At 33.6% G+C, this 24,134-nt stretch overlaps 3 protein-coding genes across 3 annotated transcripts; 2 read left to right on the forward strand and 1 right to left on the reverse strand.

Moving 5' to 3' along the window:
- The first annotated feature begins 343 nt into the window (after window positions 1-343).
- Window positions 344-1,171, forward strand: LOC139883154 (probable CCR4-associated factor 1 homolog 7). The gene has a single exon (XM_071867369.1). The coding sequence runs from the start codon at window positions 344-346 to the stop codon at window positions 1,169-1,171; it is 828 nt and encodes a 275-aa protein (XP_071723470.1).
- A 1,989-nt stretch (window positions 1,172-3,160) lies between these two features.
- LOC139883158 (cytochrome b561, DM13 and DOMON domain-containing protein At5g54830) lies at window positions 3,161-5,884 on the forward strand. Its single transcript, XM_071867374.1, has one exon. The coding sequence runs from the start codon at window positions 3,161-3,163 to the stop codon at window positions 5,882-5,884; it is 2,724 nt and encodes a 907-aa protein (XP_071723475.1).
- Window positions 5,885-19,155: 13,271 nt separating this feature from the next.
- LOC139883159 (F-box/LRR-repeat protein At3g59190-like) lies at window positions 19,156-19,716 on the reverse strand. Its single transcript, XM_071867375.1, has one exon. The coding sequence runs from the start codon at window positions 19,714-19,716 to the stop codon at window positions 19,156-19,158; it is 561 nt and encodes a 186-aa protein (XP_071723476.1).
- Between the last annotated feature and the right edge of the window lie 4,418 nt (window positions 19,717-24,134).

Consider the following 24,134-nt stretch of genomic DNA (forward strand, 5'->3'; position numbering starts at 1 on the left):
AAAATATTTATACACACGACGAGCTCATCTTCCCCTTCTCTCTCTCATCGTTGACCCCTAAAACCTCTCTAACAAATCCCAAATTAACTGTTCGGAAGCTCAAGATCTGTTAATTCCGACTACAAATATCGTTTATCCAAGGTTAGATCTACAAAACCCACATCCTATTACTGTCTATTAACTACTATCTAGGGTTTTTTTTTTGTTCTGTGTTTGAATTTCCTTTTAATTTCTATGCTTTCCGTTTCAGATCTGTTTAAGGGTCATAAAAAGCTTCCGTTTTGGGTGTCAGATCTGTGGTTTCTGGGGTTTTCCTTGTACTGTTTGATTTCAATTTGGAAAAATGTCGATTTTGCCCAAAGGGGACGATGCGATTCATATTCGGGAAGTATGGAGTGATAATCTTGAAGAAGAGTTTGCTCTGATTCGTGAAATCGTCGACAGTTACAATTACGTAGCTATGGATACCGAGTTCCCAGGTGTTGTGCTTCGTCCAGTCGGGAATTTCAAGAATATCAACGAGTTCAACTACCAGACTTTGAAAGATAACGTTGATATGTTGAAATTGATCCAATTGGGTCTCACTTTCTCCGACGAAAACGGGAACATGCCAACTTGCGGCACGGAGAAATCTTGTATCTGGCAATTCAACTTCCGAGAGTTCAACGTGAGCGAAGATATCTTCGCAAGCGATTCGATCGAGCTGTTGAACCAGTGTGGGATCGATTTCAAGAAGAATAACGAGCAGGGTATCGATGTAAACCGTTTTGGAGAGCTGCTGATGTCGTCTGGGATCGTGTTAAACGACACCGTCCAATGGGTTACCTTCCATAGTGGATATGATTTCGGCTACTTGCTAAAGCTGCTAACTTGCAGAGCTTTACCAGAGACTCAAGCAGGATTCTTCGATCTTATCAACATGTATTTCCCTGTTGTTTACGACATCAAGCATTTGATGAAGTTTTGCAATAGTCTCCATGGCGGTTTAAACAAGCTCGCCGAGATTTTGGAGGTGGAAAGATTCGGGGCGTGTCATCAAGCAGGATCGGATAGTCTGCTGACATCTTGTGCATTTAGGAAGTTGAGGGATAACTTTTTCAATGGCTCCACAGAGAAGTATGCTGGAGTCTTGTATGGCCTTGGCGTAGAGAACGGACAAGGTGCTAATTAAGAATTAGTTGAAATATAATAAAAAGGAAAAACTTATTCAGTTGAAGGAAATTGATAATATTTGTAGACTTAGTTGATCATCATGTGTGAGACCTTTTAATTGTTGTCTTTTGTATACTTTGGCAAAAAAAGAGTATGATTTTAGTTGTGACTTTTACCCTCTTTGCTTCTTCTTTTTTCTTCCTTTGTAACAGAAACCTTAACTACAGACCAATGTAGTAGTTTTGAGTTTCTTTGTAAATTACCGAAGTTAGATTTTCTATAATAATAATAATCCTTATGATTCCAAATTATGATTGCCAAACTAATTCCTCTTGAATTGTATTTTTGTTTTTGTATGGAAATAATATGCTATTTTGGACATTTTGGCTTTTGGAGGATAAAGAGAGATACATGAGTAAGATTTGCAGAATATTGGCTTTACTTGTAGGTTCTGCAGAGAGTCGATTTAAACTCTCGAAATGGGAAGGGAGCAAGAATCTTTTCTCAACGGCAAATGTGTGTCAGAATTCAATTAGTAGTTTAAGGAGCTAGATTGAAGTTAAAGGAGCCAGATGCAAAATTTATAAAAGTTGAAGGACCTTAAATGCTAGCAAACTCGATACTTACGTATGACAGGGATCGATCGGATTCAAGTAGGTTCAGTTTCCGGGTTAAAAAGCCTCATTGACGATATAGGAAGGATGAATTAAATTGTTTAAGCTGCAGTTATTTTATTATAGAATCAAATTTTTACACGTGTCTATAATTCTTTTATTTATTATTTCCTAATATTTTGATTTTTTTTTAACATGATATAATTAATTAAGTGTATGTAGAATATTTTTGTCAAATAAAAAATTTGTCAAGTTATATATATTGTTTTGTTTTATTTGATAAAATTTTAATTTTTAAAAAATATTTATTTGACCAAAATATCCTCGATATATCTAATCAATTAAATCATATCAAAAAATCGAAAAAATATGTTTGTTTGTAAACGAAGGTAGTATAAGTACACTGATATAAGATTTTAATATTAAAAAGATTATAATTTTAAAATAACTCAAAATACTTATAATTAGTATAAGTACACTGATATAAGATTTTAATATTAAAAGGATTATAATTTTAAAATAACTCAAAATACTTATAATTGCTTTATAAATATTGTAATCAATATTTCATTTAAATTTACAAATTCTTAATACAAATTATCAATTATTTATAAAATTAATTTATACATTTATTTTCTAAAATACATATTTTTTGTCCAACAGAGAGGGAACTATGACTTGTTAATTAAAATCTAAATAAACCGATCGCTTTGAAATTTCTGAATAAGTCGAGCATCTTTCAGAATTACAATTGATGATTCTATTTGTTAATTTCGATTCAATCCTCGAATCAATCAATAAGAAAGACTTTAAAAATGAAAAGTAGTCCAAAATTACTTGTGCCGATTACGAAACCTACGTAGCACACTTCATTTAGTTTTGATATTTTGTATATGCTTAAACGTTAATAAGCCAGAATTAATTACAAGTAATCATGTTTAAGCAAACTCAATTACAACTAATCACGTAAAGTAAATTATTAAGTGAAGTCTTTTTGAAATTAAATTTTGTAAAATCAATAGTGGTAGAAAGAACATGTTCATTTTGGGAAGTGGAAAACGAGTCAACCAACCTCCACAACAACGTAGAGTCGAAGCAAACGAAAAGAAAAAAAAAATTACAAAATTGCCACTCGGTCACAATTTTCTCTCATCTTCTCTTTCTTTACCTGGAAAGAAAAAAAACAAAACTCTAATAACAAAATCGAACCTTTAAAATCAAACTCACCGCCACAGACGACGGAGACTCCGCCACTCATATTTCTCTCTCGCGCCAGCCCAGTTTACTTTGTCTCTCTATCTCAACTATCTTATAAAATTTCAGTTTTGTTGCTCTACTATTTCTGACCCTCGTCCGATCAGATCCGGATCCGGATCTCTATCACTAAATCTTCCATGAACCACCACCACCAGCAGAAAAACCCATGTTCTTATCTGGGGTTTCTGTTGAGCTTTCTATTCCTCCTTAGCTATGCCGAACTTGGTCGAGCTGAAACATGCTCGAATACGAGCTCGTTAATCGGGTTCAAATCTCATTTCACGATGGTTCAACACCAGTTGAGAGGACTCATGGAAGTAATCGATGATTGCTCTTTCAATGTTTCGGAATTCGACATGTTGGCAGGTGCAGACGTCCATTTCTGGGGCGCGATCGGGTCGGATTTTGGTAACCTCACTAATGGCTTTATCATCTCCGATCATAAATTCAACGACACTATGAAAAATGCATCTTTTACTGTTCGTTTGTTGGAGAATATTACCTGGGACGAAATCCAGGTTCTCTCTGTTTGGGATTTGCCTACTGCCTCTGATTTCGGGCACGTTTTGTTCAACGTGTCGGATATGGCTCCGGCACCTTCTCCTGGGAATGGTTCTGAATCTGGCTCGGATAACAACGCCACCGGGTTCATGGTTCCAACCGTCTTCGATAGCTGTAAGGTATTGTCTAAAAACTTTAGGATTAGATGGACACTGGATTCGCACGAGGGTGTGCTCGATATTGGATTGGAGGCTGCTGCCGGGACTCAGAATTACATGGCGTTTGGCTGGGCCGACCCGAATTCCGATTCAGGTCTTATGATCGGCTCTGACGTGGCAGTCGCAGGGTTCACTGAAAACGGAATCCCATTTGTCGATGATTTCTTCATTACGAAATACAAGGAATGTACATTGGACAAAGATGGTTCTGTTTCTGGGGTTTGCCCTGATAATGTATATGAAACGTCGGATTCTATGAATGACATTGAATTGGTTTATGGGCATAGAAGAGATGGGGTTACTTTTATCAGGTATAGAAGGAAACTGGAATCCGAGGATAAAAAGTACGATTTGGGGATTGATGCTAATGCAAGCATGTCAGTTATCTGGGCATTGGGGTTGGTTAAGCCACCGGATACTATTTGGCCGTATTATCTTCCTCAGAATCACGGAGGGCCGAGAGACGTTACCTATGGTAGTTTGAATCTTAATGTTTCAGACCATGTGAATGAATGTTTAGGGCCTTTAGATGCAGAGGATAAGGAGGATCAAGAATTGATTATTGCTGAAAAGAACGTTCCGCTCATCGTGACAACGGGTCCCTCACTTCATTACCCGAATCCTCCTAACCCGGAAAAAGTGCTCTACATTAATAAGAAAGAGGCTCCCGTGTTGAAGGTGGAAAGGGGTGTCCCGATTAAGTTTTCATTACAGGCTGGCCATGATGTTGCTTTTTATATCACTTCGGATTTGCTTGGCGGGAATGCAACTTTGAGGAACGCCACTGAAATTATATATGCCGGAGGGCTGGAAGCCGAAGGTGTTGTAGCAAGTCCAACGGAGTTAGTTTGGGCACCGGGTAGGAATACACCTGATCAAGTTTACTATCATTCGGCATTTCAGCAGAAAATGGGTTGGAGAGTTCAGGTTGTCGATGGAGGTTTGTCCGATATGTATAATAACAGTGTTGTCTTGGATGATCAACAAGTTAACTTCTTTTGGGCATTGTCGAATGATTCTATCTCTATCGCGGCTCGCGGCGAGAAAAAGAGTGGTTATCTAGCAATTGGATTTGGCAGTGGAATGATCAATAGCTACACCTATGTCGGTTGGATTGACGATGCTGGTGAAGGACATGTGAATACTTATTGGATCGACGGACAGGATGCATATAGCATACATCCTACAAACGAGAATCTAACTTTTGTTCGCTGCAAGTCGGAAAATGGGATCATTTCCATGGAGTTTACACGGCCCTTAAAACCGTCGTGCAGTCACAAGGATGATAAACCTGAATGTAAAAATATCATCGATCCGACGACTCCTTTGAAAGTGATATGGGCAATGGGCACAAAATGGAGTAATGGTCATTTAACTGAGAGTAATATGCATTTTGCTACAAGTCAAAGGCCATTCCGTGTGTTGCTTATGCGTGGTTCTGCCGAGGCAGAGCAAGACCTAAGACCAGTTTTGGCTGTTCACGGGTTCATGATGTTCTTGGCTTGGGGAATTTTGCTTCCAGGTGGTATTTTGGCTGCTAGATACTTAAAACACCTTAAAGGAGATGGGTGGTACCAGATTCACGTTTACTTGCAATATTCAGGATTAGCAATTTGCCTCCTCGGCTTCCTTTTTGCTGTGGCTGAGATTCGTGGATTTTCTTTGAGTACATTACATGTTAAATTTGGTATCACTGCTATAGTATTAGCTTGCTTACAACCAGTGAATGCATCCTTGAGGCCTAAGAAACCGTCAAATTTGTCCGAAATCTCGTCGAAGAGGGTAGTTTGGGAATATTGTCATACGATCGTTGGCAGATGTGCTGCCGTGGCCGGAATCGTGGCACTTTTCACAGGAATGAAGCATTTAGGAGATAGATATGATGGGGAAGATGTTCAGGAGCTTAGTTTGGCTTTGGCAATCTGGTTTTTGCTTCTCGCACTGATTATCGTATATTTAGAATATCGTGAAAGACGACAAAGAAGAGAAAGATTGTTCGGAAGAAGCAACTGGGTTTTGGGTGACCTTGACGAGGATGATTCTACCGATCTCTTGAGCCCAGGTATAGCTCGTGCACAGAAGGACTCACAAGCACAACCTTCTGAAAGGATGGAAATTCAGTTAGAGCCTCTAAGCAGATAGGTAGATATACAATTTTAAATTTTCCTCCATTTTTTTTTTGATATAAACTCTGTTTCGGAAAGTTTCCCTATCATCGTATACCAGTGACGACAACAGGCATACTATGTTTCTGAAATGGTATACTGTTATTGAGAGAGTAAAACCAAATGTGTTCTTTTTTGTATACATCATATGTTCTTTAGCATAGTCTTAAAAGTTGTACCCAATGAACTACAGTTAGTTTCGAAGAAGATTCGTTTTTATGGAAAATTTTGGAACTGATGCTTTGCTACTACGAAATGCTAACTCAGTATTATTCAATTTGCGCCTGAATTTTGTCGTCCTGCAATTTTATCCATCTTTTGAATATTTGCTGGTCCATGCTGGAGATTTGGATAAGTTTATTGATTCTTTCCGGATACTCGTCTCCGGACTGATTACCATATGATTCAAACTTAAAAGAATCAATGATGTCAATGTTATTCAATCTTATTGTAAGAATCTCTAATTATTTTCCGTGAATGCTAAAAGAGACGTCTAAATAGGAAAAAAGTATAGCTATGCTTGTCCTCTAAGAAAGAGATTCCTAATCAGACTCTGAGATGGAATAGATCGCCTTGCTTGTCCACAAATTTCTAGGGTTCTCCTTTTCCTTATAAATATAATTCGAAAGACCCAAAATTCCAACCGTCCAAAGCTTAATTAAATTCGATACATCGATTTGTTTATGACAGATCAAGCAGGGTTACATATACTTCTCCGTCAGAACACGACACAGAAAAGCATGGTTAAGGGTTCGTTACTTGGTAAGCGTAAAAGGAAGGAAGATGACAATATGCATGTTCCCGAAACAAGCTTAGACGATTTCCCCGATGACATTCTTAGTCCTTAGACACATACTATCTTTTCTTAGCACAAAATGTGCCGCTCGAACGAGTATATTATCCAAAAAGTGGAAATATATGTGGACATCCCTTCCCATCCTTGATATTTCTGAACTTGAAAAGGTTTCCAGGTAAGAAGACTCCATGAATTACCATCGTAATAAGATCAGTATCTACTTTCCCTCCACTGCAAAGAAAAAAGAAAGCACTTTATGGGTTTTGTTGAAAGAGTACTATTTTGTCCTATGCCTAAGAAGATTCAGAATGTTTTCCTCTACTGCGATGTGGAACATGATGTTTCTAGGATCAAAACATGGATTTCTGCCATAGCTAGGTGCAATCCCAAAGTATGTGACATCACGTTAGACTGTATTTATGATGATGATAGCCCGGAGTATCCGGAAAGCTTGTATAGCGATAGCGAAGCACTGCAAGTATTGTTTAGCTGTGAATCACTACAAGAATTGAAAATAAAAGCTCAGTTTCGATCTTCTAAAGCCTCCTTACACCAATTAGTCTCCCAAGTCTCAAAATCCTGAAATTGGAAACTGTCACTTTCAAGGATTACCATTTAGCAAACCTTCTCTTTGCTAGCGCTGCTCTGGAGGAGCTGGCCATTTGTGATTGCTTTTGGGAAGAAGAGAATACATATGAGGTTATTATTTCGGCACCAAAACTTCTGAGCTTAACCATCGAAGATAGTTGTAACGATTGGTTTTTGGAACATTCACGTCCTGTCATGATATCTTCTCCTGTACTTGAAAGTTTTGATTATAAAGGACTATTCATCAACAGCTATAGGTTCAATCTTCTATTTCAAAGGCTAGTTTGGTGATTTGTGGTGAACATTTTGGCAAGCCGTGTGTTGGTCATTTTGTTGAGGTATTAAGATCACTCCAATCAGTGAAATACTTGCAAATATCAGATCCTTTGATTAAGCTTCTGTCTCATGCAAAAGTGCCCGTATTCAGAAATTTGTTGGGTATGGAGTTTTTGGACCATGAAATAAATCTCACATCTATAAAACTGGAGATGATTCTTAACAAATGTCCACAACTTGAAACTCTTCGGTTTCCCAAGGGCATTTCGGAGGACTACAAGTATAATCGTCTGTCAAACTCGAAGCCTCATATGTTTATCATCGACTCTGAAGAAGATTACAATTGACACTTCACGGGAAATACAAAGGAGTTAAATGCAGTGCGTATTTTGCTTGCCAAGTCGACGACCTTGGAAACAATGGAGTTAATATATCGGAGACATTTTGTAGAAGATATAGAGAAAATTGAAGATTTTCTGTCTGGAGTTCCTAGGGCGTCGGATCTGCCACACTTGTCTTCAAAGAGCATGATGGTAGACATCTATACTTAGACTAGGCATGCTTTCTAGACTAGAGTTAGTAATTCATAGTTGTTTAATTTGGTTTAAACGTTCTACATTTGTGTTTCATTATCAGATTCTTAATAAAGTCTGTTTAGCTTCTTCCTGGATACAAATTTCAATTAAATTCTTTCCCTCTTTCAGTGAATTAAATTTTAGCTTAAGGATGCCAATTTATTTGCTCATTGTCAGTTTGTTTCGTTTAGCGAAACGGGAACAAAGGCGTGCCTTGTTTAGACCATTTGAATTCTACAATTCCAGTTTTCGATTGTAATAATGTGCCACTCTCAGTGCGAGACTAATCCATTTGGATCGACGTTTCTTAATGCAGAATCTGGTTACAAATGTCAAAAAATAAAATTTTAATTCTGAGCGATGATCGATTGCAAATCAATCACTGCTTCTGAAACTTGAATTGCATATTAGTTTGAAGGCCAAAACCAATCACTGCAATTGGAACAAGCCTACAACTCGGGATGACGAATTCTCGAGTTGTAGGATTGTTCCGATTGCAACTCAATCTCTGCTTCTGAAACTTTAATATTCTGACTGGCAATAATATTATCCCCAAAATTGCCAATATCCTCTCCCTGGATAGTGTATTATTCCCAGAAATTACAAATCAGGAACAATCTATTCATCACTGCATTCTAATCGCGAATCTCCATCCACGATTGATTATAACTACAGGCTTCGAAGGTAGTTGCAAAATTTGACTTACGTTTCACAAAATGCTTAACTTACAAGCATGGTCCCAGTTAAATTAACCCTACTTGTTCTGATTTTCCACATGACTAGATACAAGTACATAATATTTGCCGCAACGGTCTTGTTCCCTCTGAACATTTTTAGGCCCTAACCACTATTTCGACTTCAAAAAGCTTACCATTTTGAGATCACCATTGGATCGATGGTGAAAGATCGATTCTTGTCATTTTGCATAACTATATACTTACGATTATGGTAAATTATCATTAGGGACAATGAATCAAAAGTATTTTAACTTCTATCAAAGAAAATATCGGTAAATTTTGTATGTAGCTACATGAATCTGATTCTCCAAGTATTATTGTAGAGGGGGGTTCTCCAGTTATTTACATTAATGAATTTTCGAGGACCTCGATGTTATAGAATCTTGTAGTAGAAAGAGGTCTTCGAATATTTTCCCCGTCTCAAATATGATAATCTAGAGGATTTCACACAAATCAATAAAATATATTTTTTAGTTAATTTTTTAATATAATTATGATTGTATGGACTAAAAAATCTACATGAGCATATATGGGTAGAGATGATGAAGTTGGTGAAAGAGAGTACATGAGGACATGAGAGTGAAGATGGTGATGGTATAATGAAAAAACATAATTAATGTTCCTTAAACTTGTCAAAATTTAGAGGATTTCACACAAATCAATAAAACATATTTTTTAGTTAATTTTCCAACATAATTGTGATTGTATGAACTAAAAAATCCTTATGGGCATATGTGAGTGAAGATAATGAAAGTTGGTGAGGAGAGTATATGGGGACATGAGGATGAAGATGGTGAGGATATAATGAAAAATCATAATTAATATTTTTTAAACTTGTCAAAATTTGCATTTAATTTAAGACAAAAAATTATATTTATATTAGCATCTAATTTGAGACGGAAGGAATATTTTCTATGAATGGGGATTGAGACCCGCATACTAAATAGGAATAAAATCTCTATGTTGTGCTTGTCCTCTAAGAAACTGATTCCTTATAGGATTCCGAGACTTATTAATTAGGTATAAATCGCTATGATTGTCCGTCAAGAAAGAGATTCCTAGGGCTCCTCTCCTCTCATCCCTATAAATGTAAGTCAAATTAAAGTCCGAAAATTCGAAACGACGTTAATTTACTATCTTATCCTTACATTAATCCTTATAAGTGGGTGCGTGAGGGCAAACACGAATCCGTCCCGGAGACATACCGGAGTCGGGGTCGTAGCGGCCTAGCGGAGGCGCGTACGATCCGTCCCAAGACGTTTCCTGTTACATGAGGAACGACGCTTGCAGAGAAGTGAGCATTTTTTACATTATATGTAAAAAAACCAAACAAACGTTTCAATGAGAAGATATTTAGGTACGAAACGTTATAAAACTCTTCATTGTCTTTTGGGCCTTTTAAGTCCTTAATTTTACCCCACAGAATGTTTAGACAGATTAATAAATGTCTGATTAACATTTAAGCCAATATTATTCTTAGTTACTATCAAAAATAATAATAATTTATTCTTAGTTTATTGAAAATAAATTATGAAACTTTTGTGAGAGATTAGTTTTTATGAAAAACCAGTATCACTGCTCATTTTACTAATTTCTAACCTTTGAGGTTAGATTGACGAAGATTAGACTCTCACTCTTGTTTAAGGCAAAAATCCGAATTCGTAACATGAACTTGGAGCTTTGTCCGAAGTTTGATGAGTAGAAAGGATATCCTAGGTCAGAGTCGTCATCGAAGAACTGATCATGTAAAATTATATGATGTCATGAAAGGAAAAATAAAGAGCTCATAACAATAATAATAATAATAATAATAATAATAATAATAATAATAATAATAATAAGAGCGAGCGAATTAAGTTACCGTGGGCATATAAAGACTTTCAAAGCGTGGATATTTATCTAGAAAGCACTCTAGTTCTTCACTACTGAGATATTCCTCCCCAAAAGAAATATTCAAGCTTATCAAGTTTTCGAATTTATGCACTCCGCACGAGAACGAGATGGACCCTAGGAAGTAGGAATGCGAACAAATAAATTATATTTAAGGGTTATATATCATCATGGTTCAAAGAAAAAGGAAATAAGTCAAGTGAGTTAACTATTATCAAGTATTTCAAGAAATTCAGTTGGTATCAAGGACGGACCTACAGTATGGTTGGGGGACCAATGTCCCATCCGATTTAAAAAAAAACTTTAAATATATATATACTAACTATAGTGAGTAGAGTCAGTAAATAGCATGTGGCGAAGTGGTTCAACTCTAAATATGCATATTAAAATTTTGGTTTCAATCTTTAAAAGTGTCTGTTTTTTACTTTTTTTTAAAAAAATTTATATCTTCAAAGAACTGTAGTGAACCTTTCACATATATTATTAATTAATTTTCATTTAGTAATGGTTTTAATAAGCTTAATATCTAACACCAATTTGAATATTTTATTTTAAAATATTTTTTATTTTAATTTTAACATTTAATTTTAATATTAATATATTATATGATAGTTTTTTTAGTTAAAAAATGCAGATTTTGAAAGAAAAAAAATCTTTAGGACGAGATAAATTTGTTATTGGTGTTTAGTAGGAATTTCAATAGGATATTGTTATATGTTGTAAGTATGTATTTAAAATTATTTATTAATCAATAATTTATATACTTCAATATTAAAGAAAAAAAAGGAAACAAAAACGGATTTTATAAACTAAATTAAAACTTTAAAATTTTATGTCTATTTTCGATCCCATCCGACATGCGATCCTGGATCCCTCCCTGATTGATATCGTTAAGAATTTTAGTGAATATTTGAGATGAAAGCATAATAGGACCTCGACAAAAAGATGATCGTAATTTGAACCCTCTTCCCTTGTACAATCTTTTATAACCAATTCTTCAAGGACTGGACAAGCAAAAAGAAGGTTAATCGGGTGACACTTGTCGAAAATGAACCCATCAAGAATTAGTCATTTAAGATTTTGGAGACGAAATTCTTGTGAAGGAAGTAGAAGATGCAGGAAACCATGAACTTCTAATTTCAATACTTCCAATATTGCTTCATTAGTACTAAACAACCAGCGAGGAAACACTACTACTTGATCCTTGCTCAGTCCAACTCCAACCTTTATCCTCGAAAGCACCAAAGTCAATATACAATTCTTTCGGATTACATCTTACCGCAGAAGAGATCCATGATTTTATGCGAGACGCGTCATCTTCCACTTCGCAAGAGACCGAAAATTTCTCTAGCCGAGCTGCATTGTTATGTAGTAATACTCTTTCCACAAAATCCATAAAAAGCTTTCTATAATTCATATCTTCTAGATCGAATAAATCGAATTCATTGAATTCAAGGCTTTTAAGGGATGTCCAAAGGAATTGCCACCTGGATAATACACTTGTTCGGACGGCCATTTTTGTTGAGAGAAAAGAAAGGATGTGCTCAAGAATTCCATCCGAAAATCGTTTAAGCTTCTGTCGTCCTCGTCGTCTTTTCCGTTCAACTCCATCCTTTTAGAGTCAGTTACTAGTGAATGTCTATTCAAACTTGTCATTACCTAGGTCAAAAAAGCTAATCGAAGTTGCCAACTAGTAAAATTTTCCACAAACCAAAAGCTATATATATATATATATATATAGTTAACCCGATCGATCAAACTTAAAAAGTGTAGTAATTTCTTTCGACAAACAAAGAAAAAAGTTAGACAGGTTACCTTGTAAGCTTTCAACACGACTGCAACTTTCTTTATTCTAAAGCTAAGCAAAACCTAAAACTTGTAAAAGTCCATTGTTTAGCGAAATTGTCTTTTTTTTTTTTTTCTTTTTGATGTTATTGTCTCTCTGTTTTAATACCAACCCTAAACGGTAAAATGGCTGGTAAACTCAGAATTTTTTTTTAGCAAAAATTGTACTTTCTGTCCCTACTGTTTAACGATCACGTATTTTATACCCCTATTATTTCCATTTCGAGTTTTATGTCCCTATTGTTTCTGTTTAAGGATCACGTGCTTCTATTACTTCTTTTATGTGCAGTTTTTCTTTATGCAGGTCAATAACTTCTCTAAGGCTTATGAAGCAAGTAATGCCAACAGACAATGACAAATTTGTATCGGAGGAAAACCATGCTGATTAATTTAAATCCAAACAACGACAAACTAATATGCTAGTGATCAATAATTGGACAATTTGAGCTCAAAGGATTTTGAACCGGTGGTAAACCCAGACAAAATAGTTTCGATTTCTTTTCTCTGTTCTAATCCTCTCTTAATCTTTATCTCCAAAGTTTCCAAGGATGTCATCTTGGACAACAAAATTTGCACAGCAGATAACTCCTTCAGTGCCCTCTCCACCGAAATCTCCAATCATAATTTTCTTGAGAGTTGATGGTATATATATAAACTTTAGATTCGATAGACGATCAAAGTTGCGAGTCCCTGAGTCTGAGTGAAAGCCCTGGACATTATTTAGAAAGAGCAAACTCATAAGTCATACTTATAATGATTCACAAAGAAAGGAAAAAAAACAATGTTAAAAATGTTACCTCAGGAAATCTAAGAGTTTCTAGGCACGGAAATTTATTAAGAACCGTTTCTAGTTCCTCAAGATTGATATCGACACAATCAACCCACTGCAAAACGGTCAAGTTTTTGAATAGGGGAACTCTTGCACGAGACAGTTCCTGGGAAGTGAATCAACTAAGATGATGTTAAAAAATTTAGAATAACGAGATTATATAACAACTCATGAACATATTTGAAATTCAAAGGGAGTAATGAAATTAAACATGCCTGAAGAAAATCTTGTGACAGTTTCAAGTTTTTGACAAGTTGGAGGGCTCTTATGACCTCGTCAAAATGATCAATGGGCATTTCCCCCAAGTAAGAGTCAGACTTAAACCTGAGAGAGGCCTCGATAATTGTAGATGAGAAAAGAAACCGATAGTGTATGTAGAATCCACCGGCATAACGAAATATTTTGAGTTGTGGTGCCGGAGATCGTGATAGAATGATCTCTATCCTCTTTACATGCATCTATGGTCAAACTCAAAAGCTTAGGTGCTGAAATAATGATCTCATTTGAAGCGTCCTCATCCCAATCCCAAGTGCAATTATATATGTGCAGCTCCTCAAGAGCTGGAGAACCTCCAAGCAAAGATTTGTTGAATGGTGAACAAAAATAGTACTATCTTCGAGAACCAATATTCTGAGACGTGGGAGAACAAATTGTGATGGAACTAAGGCACCATTAGTAATTCTCAATATTTCCATTGTTTCACATCGAAACATGCAACGAGGAAACACATATTGGATATTCTTCTTATCAGAGCCGGTGTAAAGAAAGGTTTCTAACTCTAGAGGGATTGCGCCTCATAACGCCAGAGATCCAAGTTTTGATGCGAGGAAAATCATCCTCCGCAACGCAGGTGAGGGAAAATTTCTGAATCCGAGGTAGAACATGATGGATAAGTAATCTATCCACAAAATCCATAAATTTTTGTTTGCTTTTGCCTCTTTTATTATGAAAAAAAATCAAGGATGGGGAGGGATGTCCACATGTATTCCCACCTTTTGGATAAAACACTTGTTCTAACAGCCAACTTTGTGGAAGAAAAGAAAGGATATGCTTCAAAATATCATCTGGGAAATCATTTATGCTTCGGCTGTGCCCATCTTGTGTATTTGTGTTCATACTTGTAATCAATGCATGTTACTTGCACCCAATTCACAGCATATATGACAAGTCAAAAGCTTAATCTAGAGCCACAAAACAAAACTTCTATTAGTTCTTATCATTTAGGAAAAAAAGGAAAAACTTGGCAAGACTAACATCTTCAAATTCTCCACATACAAAGTATTATTCTTTTAAATTGGCAGACAAATGATATAATGGAGGGTTTACCTGCTATCATGCTGGTCTTGAATCGTCTCTGCCAGAAGTCACTAATTGACTGAAGAAACAGAATTTTCCGGCGCCGGCGATGTTGAAAAAGGTTGATAAAGACGGGGGTACGGTTACGGTGGGATGGTGGTTGATTCCGGTACGACTTTCACTATGTTACCGGCGAGTTTTTACTACTCGGTTGTGACGAGTTCGACCGCCGAGTCGGGCGAGTTTACAAGAGAGCGAGTGAGGTAGAGGAAAAGGCAGGACTTTATTTTTGTCGTTAAGAGGAAAAGACAGGACTGATGAGTCCTAGCTATTAACCTTTTGGTGGGAACGGATCCAGTGTGGTGTGGTGCTGCCTAGGAAAAACTATTTTCCATGAATTCGTGGACGCTAGCGATGAAGAAGAGGAATGTTGGGTGTCTGATGTTGATGAACGGTGGAGATGAAGAGGAGCTGAGTGGTGGGCCAGGGCCAACACTTGGGAATTACCAGCAACAAGGTTTTTAGGTTGTTTATGATTTAGAAGAGATGGAAGTCGGGTTTGGGACCTCCAAGCCTCGGATAACGTAATTTTATTGGTCCATTTTAACGGTCGAAATTTATGTAAATATGAATTATTTTTTTTAATTTTATTTTTATATTAATTTTAATAATTATATTAAATAAATATTTATAATTTTTAAATATATAATAAATAATAAATATATATATAAATTATTTTATCATTAATTATTTTTTTAAAATTTCCCAACTTTCACTTCGCACTGCTCTCCGAATGAATGGAGAAAGTAGTAGTTTTGTAATTTAATACTATTAAATGTGCAAATGCATGCAATCTAGACAGAGGCCGTTCAAACTAGCTTTCTTACATTGACTTAGTTCCATTTCCTTGCTACGATCAATTTCGTTTCAACATGTAGTAGAGCTAGATCGAATTTTCGTATCAAATCAACTCCGGTCATCAAATCAATAGCTTCCGATTCTTGCCATTTCCACGTGTTTTCGAATCAAGTAATGGAATATCAAGGTTCTCGATCAGACTAACATGAAACGATCTTAACAGGCTGGTTCTGAAATGAATCCATCTAAACTGGCTGGTCTCAAGAGGTCAAACTGCGGTCAATCATCATAAATGAAATCGCCAAATATAATCAAGTCAAAACCAATCTAATGCTGTAATGTTTTAAACAGAAGAGAAAATAAACCACCAACAGGAGAAAATATTTCATTTATAATAATTTTCTTCCCGTGAGATATTATAAGTGGATTGAAATGTTATAAATTCCTTGTCTAAGAGTGGCAGACAGTGAGTCGATGAACTAGAGCTTTTGGACCAACTCAAAATTATAATCTACCATTTTAACTTCCTCTTTTTTCAACAACAATGTACTTATATCTACCATTTTCAGTTCATTGGCGGATGTAGAAGAGTAAAGGAAGAAAATTTCTTTTCATGTTCAAAAATCTTTAGGTACGTTTTGTATTTTTGTTTCTCTAAATTAGATGGCCGCCATTGCCCACTTAACTGTTGAGTTTTATAGATTCCTTTTCTTGCAGGAATTTTTGGATGACATTTCAAGGAAACAAGGAGGCAAAACAAAATTAAAAGACTTCAAAATTGAGTAACAAAATAAGCATTCAATTTTCAGATTTCATTTATTAATTTTGGTTTTGATTTTTTCTCTTCATGTTCAGAATAGATATAATTGATATACTTCCTATGTATTATAATTTTTCAATCGACATCTCTCTCTCCTTTTAGCAGATAGCAATTGATCAATGGAAAATTTCTAATTCTGTGTGCATAGGTTAGTTTCTAAGTTTAATTCATTTCATACGACTAAACCTGGGGTTTATTATATACATTTCATGAAAAGAAGGAAGATGAAGAAGCCCTTTGGAAATCAATCGTACAGCATAAATTCTTTAAATTAATATTCAGTAAATTAATAAACTCTCTAAAATAATAATATTGTCCGGTTCCGATTTGGGTCAATGTAAAAAATTGAAAAACTCGATAAAATAACAAGATAATAATAATTTTTCGGGAAAATTCTTTATAATTTTTTGTCTCAAAAAAATCATAAATTAATAATTCATAAAAACTGAAAAAAATATATTACACTCTATTGAAATATGATTCAATAGTTGTCTGTTTTTTCTTAAATTTCAAGTCTATTTAGAGCTCATATCTAACTTTTCTTATTGCATCCAATAGTTCAGATGTTGTATTTTTATATTGTATCACAAAATTGTGAAGAGTGTTCGACGCCATATGAATTACGTTGAATATATTAAAACTTTTTTAAATTAATAATTCTCTAAATTAATAAATTTTTTCGATCCTAATATTATTAATTTATTGAATTTTAACTGTAATATTTTTGCAATAAACTGTATAGTTTATAAAGTTTCTCTTCTTCTAATTAATATCAAAAGGGGCTGTAGATTCAAGTTTCCTACATAATATTGATACAGCCGCCTGGATTAATTAGTTTATCTGAGAATCTAGCTATATCAATTTTTACAAAGGTCATCAAACTGAATTTTTTTTTAATAACCAATTTGTGATCTATTGCACTTAAGGATTCCATTTCTTGGGTTTTTAAGAGCTTTCATGTTTTACCAAGTTAAAAAATTAAAACTCCGTTTCGGTACAACTCAAGAAGTAATGAAATGTTTTATCAAAAAAAAAAAAAAAGAAGAAGAAGAAGAAATTATGTGTATTTTTTTTAATCCATTTATATGTTACGATTATATCAATATACTACTTTTTTTTTTCTTTTACTTTCAAAAGAAAATATATATATATATATATATATACTGCCATTTTCTAATGACTTTCTCTTGCTATGTTACCAAGTTTGTATCAATAAGGAAAAAATTGTGACCTCGACCAAATACATATACCTACATAAGGAAAGGAGTATAGAGTTATTTATTGGGAGTTATATATTGGTCAATTTGATGGAGCACGTATATAAGATTTATAGATTGAAGAAAACAACCACCTACATTTTATTTTTGTTTTTTTGAGAAAACCTACATTTTATTTACTTTTTTTCGTTTGGTCTTATCAAAATGTGATTGAAAATATATAAAAAAATACAAGCAAGCTGAAATTTTTGTCCCATTACATCATTTTATTCATAAAAAAAAAATTAAAAATACATCATTTTACAATACTTCACTTTGTACTTGCAAGTGTCGATGGAGTCATTATATATATATATATATATAATATTATTGATAAGATTATCAAAAACAAAAAAAAATTATTGATGAATGTCTCGCTCATTTTAATTAATTAATGCTTGATTTTCGAAAGTAGATTGTATACTAACTGTTTTCTTTTAAAAAAAATTTGTATACTAACTGTTGAATTATGGATTTATGAAGTGCTGTATCTCTTAGCTTGGGACTTTACGTATAGAGGAATTTGAGAGTCATATATCCATATATGAATTCTACATATTTTTCTAAAGTTTATTTGAAATTTGAGATTGTCTAGATTCATGGAGGTATTTTTTATAGGTTTGGTAGTTCTTCTAAGTTCTAACCATCAAAATGTAAATGGAAATAAATCCAATATTTTATTATTTTTCCACAAAAATTATAAAATTGATATAATATTAAATTAGAATTCATGTGGATTATCAAAAATTGTACAAATCGATAAAATTAGTAACTACCATATCAAAATTTATAAAAATACCAAATTGATGAGTACAATCAATCGAGTGAATGTAATTTTTTATGATTTAAAAAAAAAAAAAACATTAATCTACCATATATGTTTGAGAGATTTCACTATCAATACTGTATTTTATTTATCATGATTCAATTTTATCATCAATGAGATAAATCGTAAATCATTGATAGATCTATGATATCATTATATGCAATCGTCTCGTTCATCGCGCGAGCTGGCTAAAAGGAAAGAGCGAGTTAGATAAAGTTACCGATGAGATCAGAAGAGTTTCAAGGCCTGGACATTTATAAAGAATCCATGCTAGGTCTTCGCTACTCATGATATCCTCATATCCATAAAAATTCTCAAGCTGGTCACGTTTTCGAATTTATGCACTTTCTCACGAGCAATATGAGAGGTACCCTAAGAACACGAATAAATATTTAAGGGTTATATATATGGCTCAAACAACAATAAAAATAAAAGGACAATATTAGTAAATTCATGTGAACTATAATCAAGTACCTTGAGAAAATCAGTTGGTATCCGTCAAGCATTTTAGTGATGTGAGATCGGTTGTTGGGGCAGCAACGAAAAGATCATCGCGGGAACCTTCTTCCCATGTACTATTGTATATACTCAATTTCTCAAGTGCTGTGCAAGCAAAAATAAGGTTAATTGGATGATATTTCTTGAAATTCACACCCTCAAGACGAAGTCCTCTTAAGATTTGGGAGACGAAATTGTGAATTAGGAAATGGAAGATGGAATCCAGGACCAATGTCTACTTTCAACACTTCTAATTCTTCATAGCTAAACCAAGAGTGAGGAACAGTCAGTACTTCATCTCGCTCAAGCTCCTCTCTAGCATGAAAGCCGATAAGTAATTCCTTGGGATTGCGTCTTATTGCAGCCAACATCCATGTTTCGATGCGAGAAACGTCATCTTTCACTTTGCAAGCCAGCGAAAATTTCTCCAACCGACGTACATCGTTCAGTAGTAATACTCTGTCCACAAAATCCATAAAAAGCTTTCTATTTCTTCTTCCCACTTCTGGAATACACGGTACTCCACATACGTTGAATATATGGTGTTCATAAAATTCAAGGTTTTTAAGGGATGTCCATAGGAATTCCCACCTTCTAGATAATACACTTGTTCGGACGGCAATTTTTGTTGGGAGATAAGAGAGGATGTGCTCAAGAATTCCATCTGGTAAATCGCTTAAGCTTCTGTCACTGTGGTCGTCTTTCCCGTTCAACTCCATTCTCATCATTAATACACAGGTTTATGGCAATCAAATTAGTAAATTTAAGGAATATAATCAAAAAGCAAAGTAAAACAAACCAAAAGTTAATTGAAGCAACCAATTAATTTATCAAAAACAAGAAAGATTTCTGATTACTTTATTAGGGTTGGCAATTTAGATTCGATCTTCGAATATCAATGGATCGAATTCGGATCGAAAAGTCTGAAAATCGAATCGAATTAGATATGAATATTAAAATTTATAATCCGATCCAATATATTACTATATTAATAGATATATATAATATCATTAATATTATTATTTTAATAATAAATTCAAAATCCAATAGACATAACCCAACCTCAAAAAAAATACACATAACCCATAAATAAAATCTATTTTTCAGTCGATTTAATTAAAAATAAATCAAAAAATAATTAAAAAGTCTTTAAAAATAAAAGTATTTGAGGATATTTGACATTTTATAATAATTAAATCTAAATTTTTTGAAATTTATTTCGAATTTTTATCCTTTTTATGTGGATCGAATTCGGATACTACTTGCGAATATCCGCGGATCGAATAATAGCATCCGATTTTTTTTTTCGAATTGATCCGCTCCATTGCCAACCTTACGTGTTAGTTGGGAAGTGCGATTCAATATCATAAATGATCAATTTAGCCAACATAAGCAAATAAATATTGCACAAGAACACTTGAACATATGATTCTATATAGATTATGATTTAGAGATAGAAATGTGCAAACCTTTGTAGCTTTTCTTCTTTTGCGATTTATCCTTTCCTTGCGAGTATCATTAGACGCTTCTTGACAGTAGAACTACATAATGTTAGTTTTGCGGCTGCTAGATTTTTTGATATCTTTGTTGTGTGGTGTAACCTTCATTCGACATGCTCGCTTCTTTATATAGTGAATCAAGGCCGAAATTTGGATTGTATGTTTAACCCTAGCTAGCCGAGTCACGAAAATCTATTGCGCTATCCAATATAGACTATCATTATTTGATCGTCAGCTTAATACTATATTCGGCCCAACTAATGATATTATAGTCGGCCCAACTAATGATGATTATCCCAAAGAGTGTAGATTGAATTTCTCAATTAACATATTAATAGTTTATATTATAATCCTTTTATTATATCATTTTTTATATGAATATATGACATGTCCAATTTTTTCTCGATCTTCAAGTAAACTGATGAAACGAATAACACTAATGATATGAAAAAATCCATATCTTGGTCCCTCACGTTTCACCCATAACACTTTTTTAGTCCCTCTCATTTTTCCGTTAGTCTAATAAACCTTCACATTTTCATATAGTCGCAAAATGGTCTCTCTACCGTCGGCTTCTCCCATGTGGCACCGCGAGAAACCAGCTCATACCTAATCAGCTAACGGACCAATATATGTATGACACATGTCATCTGAGTCGTCACTTAACTTTTGGGAAAAGGAAAAATAGCGAAAAAGGGCGGTTTATGTTCAAACCGCCGTTATATAAGAAATAATGGCGGCTTTATTAATCGCCATTAATACCTTAATTTAAGGCGGTAAAAAACTGCCCTTTTATTTTTTTTCAATTTTTCCCTCTCTGTGACTTTTAAGTATTAATTAAAATAGTTTAAAAAAACTTAAATTTATTTTAAGTTAATTTATATATTTTTTATAATTAAATATTAATTTATTTTTTCATTGACTCCTCTCCTTCCACCTTTCTTCATTTTAAAGTTTCCTTGAACTACAACAAAAACTTTCCGCAAGACGATATCGAAATTTTTTTATATGTATTAATACAATCTATGCATTAAAATTCCACTTCCCACGATTCAAATTAACTCATGTCATGTAGAAAAATTCTTTAATCATTATGTCAAATATTGATTGTCGACATATATCGAACTACTCATAGTAATGTAAAAACAAAAACAAAATAAAAAAACGTATAAAGAGTAATCTAATCTGTATAGGCGACGTTAACACGAAGTGCAAAAAAAACTTTAATTTATTTTAAGTTAATTTTCCTTTTTTCGGGAAGTGATGTATAAAAAAATTTTGATGACTCGGATGACACACATATTGGTCCGTTAGCTGATTAGATATGAGTTGACGTCACGCGATATCACGTAGGTGTCATATGAGAGAAATTGTCGGCAAAAAAACCATTTTATTGATTATATAAAAGTATGAAAATTTATTAGACTAACGAAAAGATGAGAGAGACTAAAAAAATATTATGGATGAATTTTGGATTTTCTCCTAATGATATTATATCAGTTCAATTCAACTTGACCATGCATGTACTTTCTCAATTTCATTGATTAATTTAGCTGCTCAATAGATATATCTCTCTACTATTGAGAGAAATAAATATCACATTGTGTAATGATTTTTTATGCATAAATCTCATAAATTTCGATCATAATCTTTAAATTATTCGGTTAAAGAAAATGTTTGGTCATATCATCGAAACATAACGATCATAATATACAGATGATGAACATTTAAATTTAAGAATTAACGAATACAACTATTATGAGAATTACTAACAACGATAATATATAATTATCTAATAATGGATACAAGTTATAACATTTTCTAACAAATATCTATTAATTTGCTATATACGATACACATAGTTTATATTTCCTTCGTCTGTTAATATATATTTTTTTAACTTTTTTTCATATATTTAAAAAAAAATATATTCAATCAATATTAATAAATATATATATTTTTTGAATGTATCTTGAAAAGAAGGAAAGGAGTATATCAAATAAATAAAGCATGCATGCTTTAATTAAACCCATAAAACCACGACTTTCCAACTTGTCTTTAACTATTTAACAAGTAGCTAGTTTTCGGATTAGACCCCTCGATCAAGAATCGTTGGCAACATAGTTCGATTTCCTTTCTCTCATTTGTGCTACATATTTCCCAAAAATTCCATAGATTTCACAAAGATGTCATCTTTTTTAACAAATTTTTCACTGCAGACAGCTCCTTTAAATTTCCATAAAAATCTCCAATCTGTTATAGAATTAATACTTTACACTATCATATTAGGATATTATATGAAACAAGATTTATAAAAGATATTAGCCAATAAACTTGAACTTTATTATCAAGATTATATATTATTATTTATCAAGTCTTTTTCCGTAAGAGAGATATATGTATTACAAAGAGAATTTTATACCGGCTATTTGAATGTACATCTATCTTTTTTCATTTAACTTTTATAATTCTTCTTTAGATGTCTATTATTATATATGTTTCGTTAAAATTTCACCAGTAAATACAAAATTTAGTAAAGAAAAAAGAATACACAAATAATATCATATACAATAAAAATCATTTCAGGTTGCTTTAGTAAAATTTTTGTCAAGAAAAATTCAATGGGACAAAATCTTGTGTGAAGGATAAAAAATATATGCTAGTGTATGATTTTCAACCTCAAACGAACCATATAGCCACTTCAAGGCCATTTCAATCTTACTTGTTATGAACTCGTCGCATACCGATATCAAAAAAAATTTCTCAAAAATTGCTGTCGGTAATGATTTGGTAAAGATATCGGCAAGATCGTTTATGGATCGTATATGCTTGACATCGATTTGTCGACTTTCTTGGAGTTCATGAGCATAGAAAAATTTCGGTGAGATATGCTTGGTCCTATCACCTTTAATATACCTTCTCTTGACTTATGTAACAAAAGCTGCATTATCTTTATAAATTATAGTGGGAGGTAATTCAACCGGTTTTGGAAAACATGAGTTTCGAATATGGGTTAGATTCGCAATAAGTAGCGAATCCACGTTGTCTATATTGTTGTTGTAATACCATATTCGAGGGATGGAACGTGAAGAATGTCTTCTCTAACAATTCTTGATCGGAAAGTCTTAGGCCACATAACTCATAGCGAGAGACAATATCAAACAAAACATCGTTATAGTCTGAGATAGATTTAAAATCTTGTAGACGAATATTTTGCCAATCATTACGGATAAAAGTGAGAATTATTGTTTGAGTATGGTTATACCTTTCTCTGAATCTCGTCCATAAGATCATTACGGACAAGAGTGAAAATTATTGTTTGAATATGGACATCTACCTTTCTTCATCTAACTTTTTTCGTAATTTTACAATATAATCATAAGAGTTGATGGTAAAAAACATGAGATTTTAATTTCCCATCAGCCGGTTAAAATCGTAGATTTCCAAAATTTGATGGGAAGAGTCCTGACCATTTTACCAAAAATTTATCTAATTTAAAGTGGTCGTGAAAATCCCACAAAGCTTTTGATCTACAAAACTTTTTTGACTTTGATATCAATTATAAAATAACAGGAAGAAACAAAAGTTGTTAAATAATATTACCTCCATTCATTAACTGTCGCATTTTATAGGAAATA

Source organism: Rutidosis leptorrhynchoides, unplaced genomic scaffold (assembly GCF_046630445.1).
Source record: "Rutidosis leptorrhynchoides isolate AG116_Rl617_1_P2 unplaced genomic scaffold, CSIRO_AGI_Rlap_v1 contig361, whole genome shotgun sequence".
In the NCBI taxonomy this organism is placed as follows: Eukaryota; Viridiplantae; Streptophyta; class Magnoliopsida; order Asterales; family Asteraceae; genus Rutidosis; species Rutidosis leptorrhynchoides.